The sequence below is a fragment of the Pagrus major genome, chromosome 11 (assembly GCF_040436345.1).
Source record: "Pagrus major chromosome 11, Pma_NU_1.0".
In the NCBI taxonomy this organism is placed as follows: Eukaryota; Metazoa; Chordata; class Actinopteri; order Spariformes; family Sparidae; genus Pagrus; species Pagrus major.
In genome coordinates, this window is record NC_133225.1 from 485,250 (window position 1) to 497,500 (window position 12,251).

General features: G+C 47.5%; 1 protein-coding gene across 1 annotated transcript in view; it reads left to right on the plus strand.

Annotated features, from left to right (window-relative positions):
- Positions 1-12,251, plus strand: part of vcam1b (vascular cell adhesion molecule 1b) — a 13,252-nt gene continuing 1,001 nt past the window's right edge. The window contains exons 1-10 of the mRNA XM_073476306.1: positions 1-66; positions 751-1,053; positions 1,198-1,503; positions 6,144-6,404; positions 6,500-6,769; positions 6,858-7,136; positions 8,475-8,777; positions 8,985-9,254; positions 10,749-11,009; positions 11,130-12,251. The exon at positions 11,130-12,251 is cut by the window's right edge and continues 1,001 nt beyond it. Of these exons, the coding sequence (XP_073332407.1) occupies positions 48-66; positions 751-1,053; positions 1,198-1,503; positions 6,144-6,404; positions 6,500-6,769; positions 6,858-7,136; positions 8,475-8,777; positions 8,985-9,254; positions 10,749-11,009; positions 11,130-11,290 (2,433 nt within the window). The 5' untranslated portion in view covers positions 1-47 and the 3' untranslated portion in view covers positions 11,291-12,251. The remainder of the gene's footprint in view (positions 67-750; positions 1,054-1,197; positions 1,504-6,143; positions 6,405-6,499; positions 6,770-6,857; positions 7,137-8,474; positions 8,778-8,984; positions 9,255-10,748; positions 11,010-11,129) is intronic.

Genomic DNA, 12,251 nt, shown 5'->3' on the forward strand with positions numbered 1-12,251 from the left:
TCGACACAAAGAGACGCTGAGCTGATTCATTCATCAGAGGAGCGACCATGTCTCTGCTGCTGTCAGGTGAGAGTTATACCTATTATTGTCTTTATTATCGTGTGTGTGTGTGTGTGTGTGTGTGTGTGTGTGTGTGTGTGTGTGAGAGAGAGAGATGTCAGAAAGGAGTTAAAACTGATTCAAGAGACGAGGAAATTAACTCACTCATCTTTTTATATGAAAACCTTTAAATAACCTGAAGTCCACCTCTGTCTGTCTGTCTGTTGTTATTGATTATAAATGTGTCAATAATCAGATGATCAGGTGTAAACATCAGGTGACTCTAGGAGGGGTCACGACCCGGAGGTTGAGAACCTGCAGCAGTCTGTTTCATCAGATTCAATCTTCTGCTCTGACTCGTCTCATAATGTCTGAACCAGTTTTTGAAGCTCCTGTTACATTGATCAGTGATCATTAACCTGATCAGTGTGATTGATTCCGTCTGAATCATCAGCTTTGTTGTTTTGATGAAAGTGTCGATCAGAGCCAACACATGTAACACGCTGACATCAGAGAGGGACTCAAACTGATTCATTGATTAATGAATCAGTTGATAACTGATTGGTTGTTTTTCTGTATCTGACTTCAAACCAACATGTCTCTTAATACGGTCTGACTTCCTGTCTGTGGCTCATTGGTTCAGGTTCCCTGAACGCAGCTCTGACGTCGGCTCCAGTTTGAATTGTTGTTTGTTGTTGTTTACCTCCACAGCTGTGCTGCTGATGTCATCATGGTGCGTTCAGGGTCTGCATGTTGACGTGTCTCCCAGACGGCCTCTGCTGAGGCTGGGCGAGCGTCACCAGCTGGTGTGTCGGGTTCAGGACTGTCCCACAATGCCGAGCGTGTCCTGGTCTATGCTGGACGACCGCCCCCTGACCGCCACCATCGACACCAATCAGAGCCAGTCTGTGGTGACCTTTGACCCCGTCAGTATGGAGCATGAGGGAGCGCTGCTGTGTCGAGTCAGCTGTGGGGGGGAGAGGAAGCAGGTCAAGAGCACTGTGCACGTCTACTGTGAGTGCACACGCACACACACATACACACACACAAACTGAAGGTACTGATTGGTTTGTTGACGAGGTGCTGAGTCATCACGTGCTCTCTGATTGGTCCGTCTGATTCCGATCACACTGATTGATAATCCTCTCTGTCTCGCAGCCTTCCCATCAGCCCCAGTGATCACGGGTCAGGACCACCTGAGGCTGGGGGCGGAGTCTACTCTCACCTGTCAGGTGTCTGACCTGTACCCCACGGAGCAGCTGAGCCTCACCTGGCTCAGAGGGGACGAGGTCCTGCAGAGCCCTGCAGGTGATCCTGGATCCAGCTCGGTCCGGTCTGAGTACAGGTTCACTCCTGTGGACCAGGACTCCGGAGGGATTATCATCTGCAGGGCCACGCTGGACCTGCAGGACCTGCAGCCTGAAAACCGGACCAGAGAGACCAACGTGTCCCTGAGCCTTCTCTGTGAGTCCTCAGCCTGATCCTGGACCAGATCAGATCCAGTTCTGCTCAGAGTTTCCTCTCATTAATCACATGAACAGTCACATTTGAAGTTTGAAATGTTTGTGTTGACCTGAAGACGAGCTGATGACTGACGACACAACAAACAGCTGATCGGTCTGAAGTGGTTCTGTTCACTTTGTCTTCATGAAGCTTCTTCCAGACATTTTCTATCAATCCTCAGTTTATACCTGAAGTCCTCAGAGAACTCAGGTTCTTCAGCCGTCTGTTGAACGTCTGTTTGTCGTCTGTTGAACGTCTCTTCATCGTCTGTTGAACGTCTGTTTGTCGTCTGTTGAACGTCTCTTCATCATCTGTTCGTCGTCTGTTTGTCGTCTGTTGAACGTCTCTTCATCGTCTGTTTGTCGTCTGTTGAACGTCTCTTCATCGTCTGTTTGTCGTCTGTTGAACGTCTGTTTGTCGTCTGTTGAACGTCTCTTCATCGTCTGTTGAATGTCTCTTCATCGTCTGTTTGTCGTCTGTTGAACGTCTGTTTGACGTCTGTTGAACGTCTGTCGTCTGTTGAACGTCTCTTCATCGTCTGTTGAACGTCAGTTTGTCGTCTGTTGAACGTCTCTTCATCGTCTGTTTGTCGTCTGTTGAACGTCTCTTCATCGTCTGTTTGTCGTCTGTTGAACGTCTCTTCATCGTCTGTTTGTCGTCTGTTGAACGTCTGTTTGACGTCTCTTCATCGTCTGTTGAACGTCTGTTTGTCGTCTGTTGAACGTCTCTTCATCATCTGTTTGTCGTATGTTGAACGTCTGTTTGTCGTCTGTTGAACGTCTGTTTGTCGTCTGTTGAATGTCTCTTCATCGTCTGTTGAACGTCTGTTTGTCGTCTGTTGAACGTCTCTTCATCGTCTGTTGAACGTCAGTTTGTCGTCTGTTGAACGTCTCTTCATCGTCTGTTTGTCGTCTGTTGAACGTCTCTTCATCGTCTGTTTGTCGTCTGTTGAACGTCTCTTCATCGTCTGTTTGTCGTCTGTTGAACGTCTGTTTGACGTCTCTTCATCGTCTGTTGAACGTCTGTTTGTCGTCTGTTGAACGTCTCTTCATCATCTGTTTGTCGTATGTTGAACGTCTGTTTGTCGTCTGTTGAACGTCTGTTTGTCGTCTGTTGAATGTCTCTTCATCGTCTGTTGAACGTCTGTTTGTCGTCTGTTGAACGTCTCTTCATTGTCTGTTTGTCGTCTGTTGAACGTCTCTTCATCGTGTGTTGAACAACTGTTTGTCGTCTGTTGAACGTCTCTTCATCGTCTGTTTGTCGTCTGTTTGTCGTCTGTTGAACGTCTCTTCATCGTCTGTTGAACGTCTGTTTGTCGTCTGTTGAACGTCTGTTCATCGTCTGTTTGTCGTCTGTTGAACGTCTCTTCATCGTCTGTTTGTCGTCTGTTGAACGTCTCTTCATCGTCTGTTGAATGTCTCTTCATCGTCTGTTTGTCGTCTGTTGAACGTCTGTTTGACGTCTGTTGAACGTCTGTTCATCGTCTGTTTGTCGTCTGTTTGTCGTCTGTTGAACGTCTCTTCATCGTCTGTTTGTCGTCTGTTTGTCGTCTGTTGAACGTCTCTTCATTGTCTGTCGTCTGTTGAACGTCTCTTCATCGTGTGTTGAACGTCTGTTTGTCGTCTGTTGAACGTCTCTTCATCGTCTGTTTGTCGTCTGTTGAACGTCTCTTCATCATCTGTTGAATGTCTGTTTGTCGTCTGTTTGTCGTCTGTCGAACGTCTGTTCATCATCTGTTTGTCGTCTGTTGAACGTCTCTTCATCGTCTGTTGAACGTCTGTTTGTCGTCTGTTGAACGTCTCTTCATCGTCTGTTGAACGTCTGTTTGTCGTCTGTTGAACGTCTCTTCATTGTCTGTTTGTCGTCTGTTGAACGTCTCTTCATCGTCTGTTTGTCGTCTGTTTGTCGTCTGTTGAACGTCTCTTCATCGTCTGTTGAACGTCTGTTTGTCGTCTGTTGAACGTCTGTTCATCGTCTGTTTGTCGTCTGTTGAACGTCTCTTCATCGTCTGTTTGTCGTCTGTTGAACGTCTCTTCATCGTCTGTTTGTCGTCTGTTGAACGTCTCTTCATCGTCTGTTGAACGTCTGTTTGTCGTCTGTTGAACGTCTGTTCATCGTCTGTTTGTCGTCTGTTTGTCGTCTGTTGAACGTCTCTTCATCGTCTGTTTGTCGTCTGTTTGTCGTCTGTTGAACGTCTCTTCATTGTCTGTCGTCTGTTGAACGTCTCTTCATCGTGTGTTGAACGTCTGTTTGTCGTCTGTTGAACGTCTCTTCATCGTCTGTTTGTCGTCTGTTGAACGTCTCTTCATCATCTGTTGAATGTCTGTTTGTCGTCTGTTTGTCGTCTGTCGAACGTCTGTTCATCATCTGTTTGTCGTCTGTTGAACGTCTCTTCATCGTCTGTTGAACGTCTCTTCATCGTCTGTTGAACGTCTCTTCATCGTCAGTTTGTCGTCTGTTGAACGTCTGTTTGTCGTCTGTTGAACGTCTCTTCATCGTCTGTTTGTCGTCTGTTGAACGTCTCTTCATCGTCAGTTTGTCGTCTGTTGAACGTCTCTTCATCGTCTGTTGAACGTCTGTTTGTCGTCTTTTGAACGTCTCTTCATCGTCTGTTTGTCGTCTGTTGAACGTCTCTTCATCGTCTGTTTGTCGTCTGTTGAACGTCTCTTCATCGTCAGTTTGTCGTCTGTTGAACGTCTCTTCATCGTCTGTTTGTCGTCTGTTGAACGTCTCTTCATCGTCAGTTTGTCGTCTGTTGAACGTCTCTTCATCGTCTGTTGAACGTCTGTTTGTCGTCTTTTGAACGTCTCTTCATCGTCTGTTTGTCGTCTGTTGAACGTCTCTTCATCGTCTGTTGAATGTCTCTTCATCGTCTGTTTGTCGTCTGTTGAACGTCTGTTTGACGTCTGTTGAACGTCTGTTCATCGTCTGTTTGTCGTCTGTTTGTCGTCTGTTGAACGTCTCTTCATCGTCTGTTTGTCGTCTGTTTGTCGTCTGTTGAACGTCTCTTCATTGTCTGTCGTCTGTTGAACGTCTCTTCATCGTGTGTTGAACGTCTGTTTGTCGTCTGTTGAACGTCTCTTCATCGTCTGTTTGTCGTCTGTTGAACGTCTCTTCATCATCTGTTGAATGTCTGTTTGTCGTCTGTTTGTCGTCTGTCGAACGTCTGTTCATCATCTGTTTGTCGTCTGTTGAACGTCTCTTCATCGTCTGTTGAACGTCTGTTTGTCGTCTGTTGAACGTCTCTTCATCGTCTGTTGAACGTCTGTTTGTCGTCTGTTGAACGTCTCTTCATTGTCTGTTTGTCGTCTGTTGAACGTCTCTTCATCGTCTGTTTGTCGTCTGTTTGTCGTCTGTTGAACGTCTCTTCATCGTCTGTTGAACGTCTGTTTGTCGTCTGTTGAACGTCTGTTCATCGTCTGTTTGTCGTCTGTTGAACGTCTCTTCATCGTCTGTTTGTCGTCTGTTGAACGTCTCTTCATCGTCTGTTTGTCGTCTGTTGAACGTCTCTTCATCGTCTGTTGAACGTCTGTTTGTCGTCTGTTGAACGTCTGTTCATCGTCTGTTTGTCGTCTGTTTGTCGTCTGTTGAACGTCTCTTCATCGTCTGTTTGTCGTCTGTTTGTCGTCTGTTGAACGTCTCTTCATTGTCTGTCGTCTGTTGAACGTCTCTTCATCGTGTGTTGAACGTCTGTTTGTCGTCTGTTGAACGTCTCTTCATCGTCTGTTTGTCGTCTGTTGAACGTCTCTTCATCATCTGTTGAATGTCTGTTTGTCGTCTGTTTGTCGTCTGTCGAACGTCTGTTCATCATCTGTTTGTCGTCTGTTGAACGTCTCTTCATCGTCTGTTGAACGTCTCTTCATCGTCTGTTGAACGTCTCTTCATCGTCAGTTTGTCGTCTGTTGAACGTCTGTTTGTCGTCTGTTGAACGTCTCTTCATCGTCTGTTTGTCGTCTGTTGAACGTCTCTTCATCGTCAGTTTGTCGTCTGTTGAACGTCTCTTCATCGTCTGTTGAACGTCTGTTTGTCGTCTTTTGAACGTCTCTTCATCGTCTGTTTGTCGTCTGTTGAACGTCTCTTCATCGTCTGTTTGTCGTCTGTTGAACGTCTCTTCATCGTCAGTTTGTCGTCTGTTGAACGTCTCTTCATCGTCTGTTTGTCGTCTGTTGAACGTCTCTTCATCGTCAGTTTGTCGTCTGTTGAACGTCTCTTCATCGTCTGTTGAACGTCTGTTTGTCGTCTTTTGAACGTCTCTTCATCGTCTGTTTGTCGTCTGTTGAACGTCTCTTCATCGTCTGTTTGTCGTCTGTTGAACGTCTCTTCATCGTCAGTTTGTCGTCTGTTGAACGTCGTCCTCTTCAGTCTGCTGATTTCCTCTTCGTCTCTTCAGATTGTTCGTGTCTGATGAGATGAATCAGTTTCAGGTGTCGGTGCTGAGGTGTTGCTGCAGGAAGTCTGATTCATTCCTCAGACGACCACAGAGAAGCTGACAGGATGTCACCTCTGTTAAATGTGAGGAAACACATTTTGTTCAGGTGTTTCTGACAGATCTTCCTCCTCCTCCTCCTCCTCTTCCTCCTCTTCCTCCTCTACGTCTGTAGACGCTCCTGTCGTAACGGTGACATCCGACTCGGTGCTGGTGATGGCGGGCTCTCCATTCAATCTCACCTGCTCTGTGGAGGGAAACCCCAAGCCGACAGTCACCTGGAGCTTCAGGAGGACAGAGGGCGTGTCTGAGGGGCGGAGCCAAGACAGTCAGCTGGTCTTCAGCTCAGTGAGTCAGTCTGAGGCTGGACGCTACGACTGTGAGGCCCAAAACAGCGAGGGGAACCAGAGCGCCACTGTCCAGGTCACAGTCCACGGTGAGAGGGACGCTCCTGACTCAGATCCTGTCTCTGGATGTCTGTTTATTTGTTTACCTGTCACAGCTCTGACTCACCTGTCTTCTCCTCCACAGCTCCGCCCACCAACACCTCCCTTTCAGTGAGTCCAGGTGAGGAGGTGCAGGAGGGTAAGCAGGTGACGCTCACCTGCCGCTCAGACGGAACTCCGCCCCCCACTTTGGTGCTGAGGAGGGAGGGGGTGGAGCTTCAGACAACTGACTCCGCCTCCTCCATGCTCTCGTTCAGCCTCCCCTCCGCCCGGCTAGAAGACTCCGCCCACTACCGGTGTGAAGCCTCCAACCAGTACGGAGCCCAGCTGGTCAGCAGCTCCGTCCGGGTTAAAGGTTTGTTTGTGTATCACTTCCTGTGAAAGTGTAACTGATCAAACAGATGAGGATCAATAATCCGATCGGTGCCGTGTGCTTCGTGCAGCTCACCGTCTGCAGGTGGAGGTGAGTCCTCCGGTCTCAGCAGCAGAGCAGGGTTCAGGTCTGGTTCTGACCTGCAGAGCCTCCGGATGTCCCCACCCTCCCTCCATCACCTGGAGGAGGACGGGGCAGGACGGGAGCATCCTCAAGAGGACGCAGCAGCAGGATGGACTGTCCCCGCTCCACCTGCAGGACCTGGACCTCCAGGATCAGGGAGGCTACAGCTGTGAGGCCGAGTGTGACTCCGTCAGCAGGACCGGAACCAGCCGGGTCCAGGTCTTCTGTGAGTGTGACACACCTGAGATCAGGTCTCTATGACATCATTAATAACCTCTATCACCTTCATACGGTGGCTCAGAGAGGACAACAAACAAAAGAAGAAAATATCTCCATCACAAACTGAAGCTCTGGTCGGTGGAGCGTCAGTATGTGACGCGACTCAAACTGGACCTTTAAATCAACACGTTTGACTCCTCAGAGCCACCGTACAAACTAGGAAATATCATTCAAACACACACAAGTTGACTTTATTGAGATGTTTCAGGCTGTAACGTGCAGGCTGCTCAGACTCACACAGGTCCAGATCACTACGAGGAGGAGGTGTGAACAACGTGAGAGACGTGTGATCGAGGAGGAAACTGAGGGAGGCGATGAAAGACGAGACTCCTGAAATCATTTTATGTGAAAACTGGAGAGATTTCAGATTAAACTTGATGACTTCCTGTAAACCTGCTGAGTGTGTGTGTGTGTGTGTGTGTGGACAGAGGTCAAAGGTCAGACAGCTTCAGTGTGTTGTTGCTCAGAGCAGGAACACATCTGTCTTCCATCTGAAGAGAGGAGGACAAACTGAGCGAACACACTCGTCCTCCCACACAGACTGGATCAGTCTGATGTGCTGCTGCTGGACTGAATCACTCGTGACGTCTAGAAACATCTTCTCTCTCTGCTCTGATTCAAACTCTTCAGTGTTTCTGAGGAGCTGAGACTTTAAACAACACTGAGTTTTTATTGAACCAGAGAGATACGAGAGCTCTGACTCCAGACAGCAGCAGAAACCACACACACAATACACAAATACACACTTCACTGCTGGAGTCAAAGGTTGTGTCGAACAGCAACACGTTTCTAATATGGTGAGAGAGGCGTTCACAGCACGGCGTCTAAAACAGTCATGAACATGTGTGATCGTCTTCAGAGATACGAATAACAAGTTTTACTGCAGATCTGTGGGATGTTTGTCCTCAGATCAGATTCTGTAAAGGTGAATGTTGAGCAGGTGGATGTTGAGCAGGTGAATGTTGAGCAGGTGGATGTTGAGCAGGACGTCTGGTTCATGTTTCAGGTTCAGGTGAACATTAATCAGACTGCAGCTGATTTGAAACACTGAACTGAGTCAGAATCGTCTGATATTAACGATGAATCCTTTGATCACTGGAGGGTTAATTAACAACCTCTTCAGTCAGCGGTGGTGATGAGAGACAAACACTGAACTCTGAATGTCCTTGAATGCACCAACACTCAGTCTGAGGAACGACCTCCACCTGCAGACTGATGTAGACCTTTAAGGTGTAGACGAAACAGGATGTGTTGTCTCTTCTTCATGTGTTCTTCTTGTCTGCAGCGTTTCCATCTGGTCCAGTTCTGGAGGATCCTGGACCTGTCCTGCTGGGTCAGGAGGCGGTGCTTCGCTGTGATGTCAACAACGTCTACTCAGCCAATCAGATGAGGATCGAGTGGCTGTCAGGCAACAGGACGCTGATGTCGGAGTTGTTCGGGTTCTCCGGTTCCTTACAGAACGTCTCGTCCATTCTTCAGCACCGGGTGGAACAGGACCAGCAGGTTCTGAGCTGCAGCGCTGAGCTGCTGACGGAGCACGGAGACGTGTGGAGGTCGAGGAGCACCAGCGTCCCCCTTCAGGTCCACTGTGAGCGATCCTTTCATTGAAGCGTACAGACTTTTATTTTGAAGGAGACACTTCCTGTTTCAAGAGCTCACAGTCAGATAAATTTAATCCACTCAGGATCAATACTGCTTCACAGGAAGTCCTGCTTCAGGTTTAAAAACTAACAAAGAAGCAAACTTTTTAACTCAGATTCAGGTTTTATTCATCTCAGATCCTGGTCTGTTTCAGATCCTCCGAGGAGAACCTCCCTCTCAGTGAGTCCAGCTGAGGAAGTGCTGGAGGGTCAGCAGGTGACGGTTACCTGCCGCTCAGACGGAGCTCCGCCCACCACATTGGTGCTGAGGAGGGATGGGGTAGAGTTACAGAGGACTGACTCCGCCTCCTTCACGCTCTCCTTCAGACTCTCCTCCGCCCAGCTGGAAGACTCCACCCACTACCAGTGTGAAGCCACCAACCAGCACGGAGCCCAGCTGGTCAGCAGCTCCCTCACCGTCACAGGTCGGCCTTCATTTTATTTAAAATAATAAATGATAATAGTTAGTATGAAGTTCTGGTCGATGGTAACAGTCCTGCAGCTAGGACAGGGCCTCTGTACGTGGGACACCCGGTCTACCAGCTGAGCTAGTGGGCGCCCCTCGGGATGTTTTTCAGCCCTGGGTAGTGTCTGCAGGAGGGGTAGTGGCCTGATTGTAGCCTGAGAGGCAAAACTTTGGGCAAATAAAGATTAAAAATCACTCACTGCTGCTCGTTAAGCTCACTACTGTTATAAAAACAACATATTTCAGACAGTTCAGATGTTTCTCAGATGATTCTGCTGAAAGAGAATTAAATGAGCAGCTCTGACTGAAACTATCACAGTTGGAAATAACGCCCCCTGGTGTTCATATGACAGACTGAAAGTGGACCCAGCGCAGAGCCCTGCAGCCCTCCATATGAAACATCTGTTCTTTGTCATAATAAACTTTGGATATTTCCAAATCTCTTCCGCCTCTTCAGTTCTTCTCCTCTTTGTTTGAAAGCTGTTATCTGAGGAGTCGACCTCTCACTCCTTCACAGGATGCTGAGTGCTTCTCTGGACAGAAATAAACTCTGACTGCACAGCTGAGTCACGTGTCAGACTCTCAGAGCCTCCTGCTGCCCTCACAGGCTGATTCAGACCAGGCTGAGCTCAACAACATGTTCACTCAGTCCAGGTGTGTTCAGTGTCCACACCTGAGGAAGGAGCTGCAGAGTCATGACGCCAGGTGTCACTAACCATTGAAAAACATTTACTGTGTGTTTTTACATGAGACTTTATAACAATTTAAAACTCCTGTTAATAAAAACATGGTTTATATGGATGTGCCTTCACAGCTGGTATGAAACAGACATTTATTTAAAGAGGAAGTGAGTCATGAACACACCGCCTGCATCCGTCGTGTGACTTGTATCAGGTGATGATCATCAGGGTGTCAAAGAAAAACACTCGTCGACTATTTATATTCTGATGTCAGCACTGCTGCAGTTGCACATTTGAACATGTTTGTTGTTATTCAGTTCACAGCATCAGTCATGAAAGTGAAAGAAAATGTATTAGAACAGGAACAAACCATAAAAGTTTGGTCTTTATAGAAAGATGTTTGAAGGTTTTGAGAAGTGATTTAAATGTGTCGCTGATTGTAAAACAGTCCGAGCATATTACGTGATTTAAACATTTTGAGTAAACCTTAAATTTCACCTGTGAAACTGAACAGAACAGAACAGACGGATCCGATGTTAGAAGTTCAGAGGAGTGACTGATGGATGCAAAAACTTTACTGTCAACAGAACCGAACAGAGGACACACAGAAACTCAAAAAATAATTGGTAAATGCTGACTACTGCTAGCTAGCATGTTGTCCTTGCCGACTTTATATTCTCATCTTCAGGTAGTTTCACATCACTTTTACAAAAAACTGTCCTCAGTGTGAATCATCAGCAGCTATAACTCTGATCTGGTCTCTTGTGGTCCAGCTCCTCCCAGGAACACCACAGTCCTCATCCTGCCATCTGCGTCGGTCCAGGAGGGACAAAATGTCACCGTGTGCTGCCAAACAATCAGCTTCCCGCCATCATCAGTGGTCCTGAAGAAGCTGACCAATGGGACGGAGATATATTCCTCCAACGGAACCTTCCTATTGGTCAATGTCACGGCCCGAGACTCCGGGCTTTACCAGGTCAACGTGACCAACAACCTGGGATACCAGGTCAAAGTGTTTAGCATCAGCGTCAGAGGTTAGTGAGACCAGTTCACTGGTTCTGTCCAATTCAAATCCCTGAGCTTATTTCTGTTGATTTGGATTTGGTGTCAGTAGAAAACGGCTTTTGAGTCTTTGTCTCCTTCGTCTCCCGCAGAGAGGAGCAGCAGCCTTCCTCCCAGTCTCAGCTTCATCATCATCCCCGTCGCCTGCGCTGCCGCTGTGCTTGCTGCCGCTGCTGTGCTCCTCGACTACCTGAGGAGATCCAGGAAGAAAGGCTTCTATCAGCTGCCCCAGTCTGCTCCACCCTCAGCCTGAGGCTAACGCTGGGCTAACATCTCCCAACACTTAGCTACCAAGCTCCAACATGTGGCTACCAAGTTCTAAAATGTGGCTACCAATTTCAAACATGTGACTTCCACTTCCTATTGTGTAGCAATCATGTCCTGACACATGGCTTTGTTCTGCTAACATGTGGCTACCACCTCCTGACTTTTGGCTGCTAATTTGCAACATGTGTTTTCAATATTTCAACATGTGACTATCACTCCTAATATCCTGTTGTTTGGCAACCAAACCCAACATGTGGCCACCAACTCGCAACAAGTGGCTACAACACCTTAACATGTTGCTTTGATATCCTGATATGTGAACAGCATGTTCCAACATGTGACTACCAGCATCCAGTATCATAGTATGTGGCTACTACACCCCTACATGTGGCTACCAATCCCCAACATGTGACTGCCACCACCAAATACCCAGACATGTAGCTACAATCAAATACTTGGCTACCGCATCCTAGTATGTGACTACCATTCCCCAACATGTGGCTAGCATGTGGCTTTCAAATAACAAGATGTGGCTACCATCACCCAACATGTGACGACACCCTTCCAGTATCCCAGTATGTGGCTACAACACCCCTACATGTGGCTACCAAAGCCATAAATGTGACTGCTACCTGCCAGAAACCTAAAATGTGACTACTATCACCTAATATGTGACTACAACATCCAATGTGTTTCTGTAACACTCGAACACTTGGCTACCCTGTCCCAGCGTACAGCTACCACAACCCAGAGTGTGGCTAGCAAACTGTGACCTGTCACCAGCTTATTTTCATGACAGTCCAGTTCTTGGCTACCACAACCTTACATGTGATTTTGATATTCCAACACGTGTGGACAACCTCCCTACATTTGGCTGCCAGTCCCTAACACTTGGCCTCCAACTCACGAGATCCCAAAATGCGACTATCACCCTTTAAAACGTGACT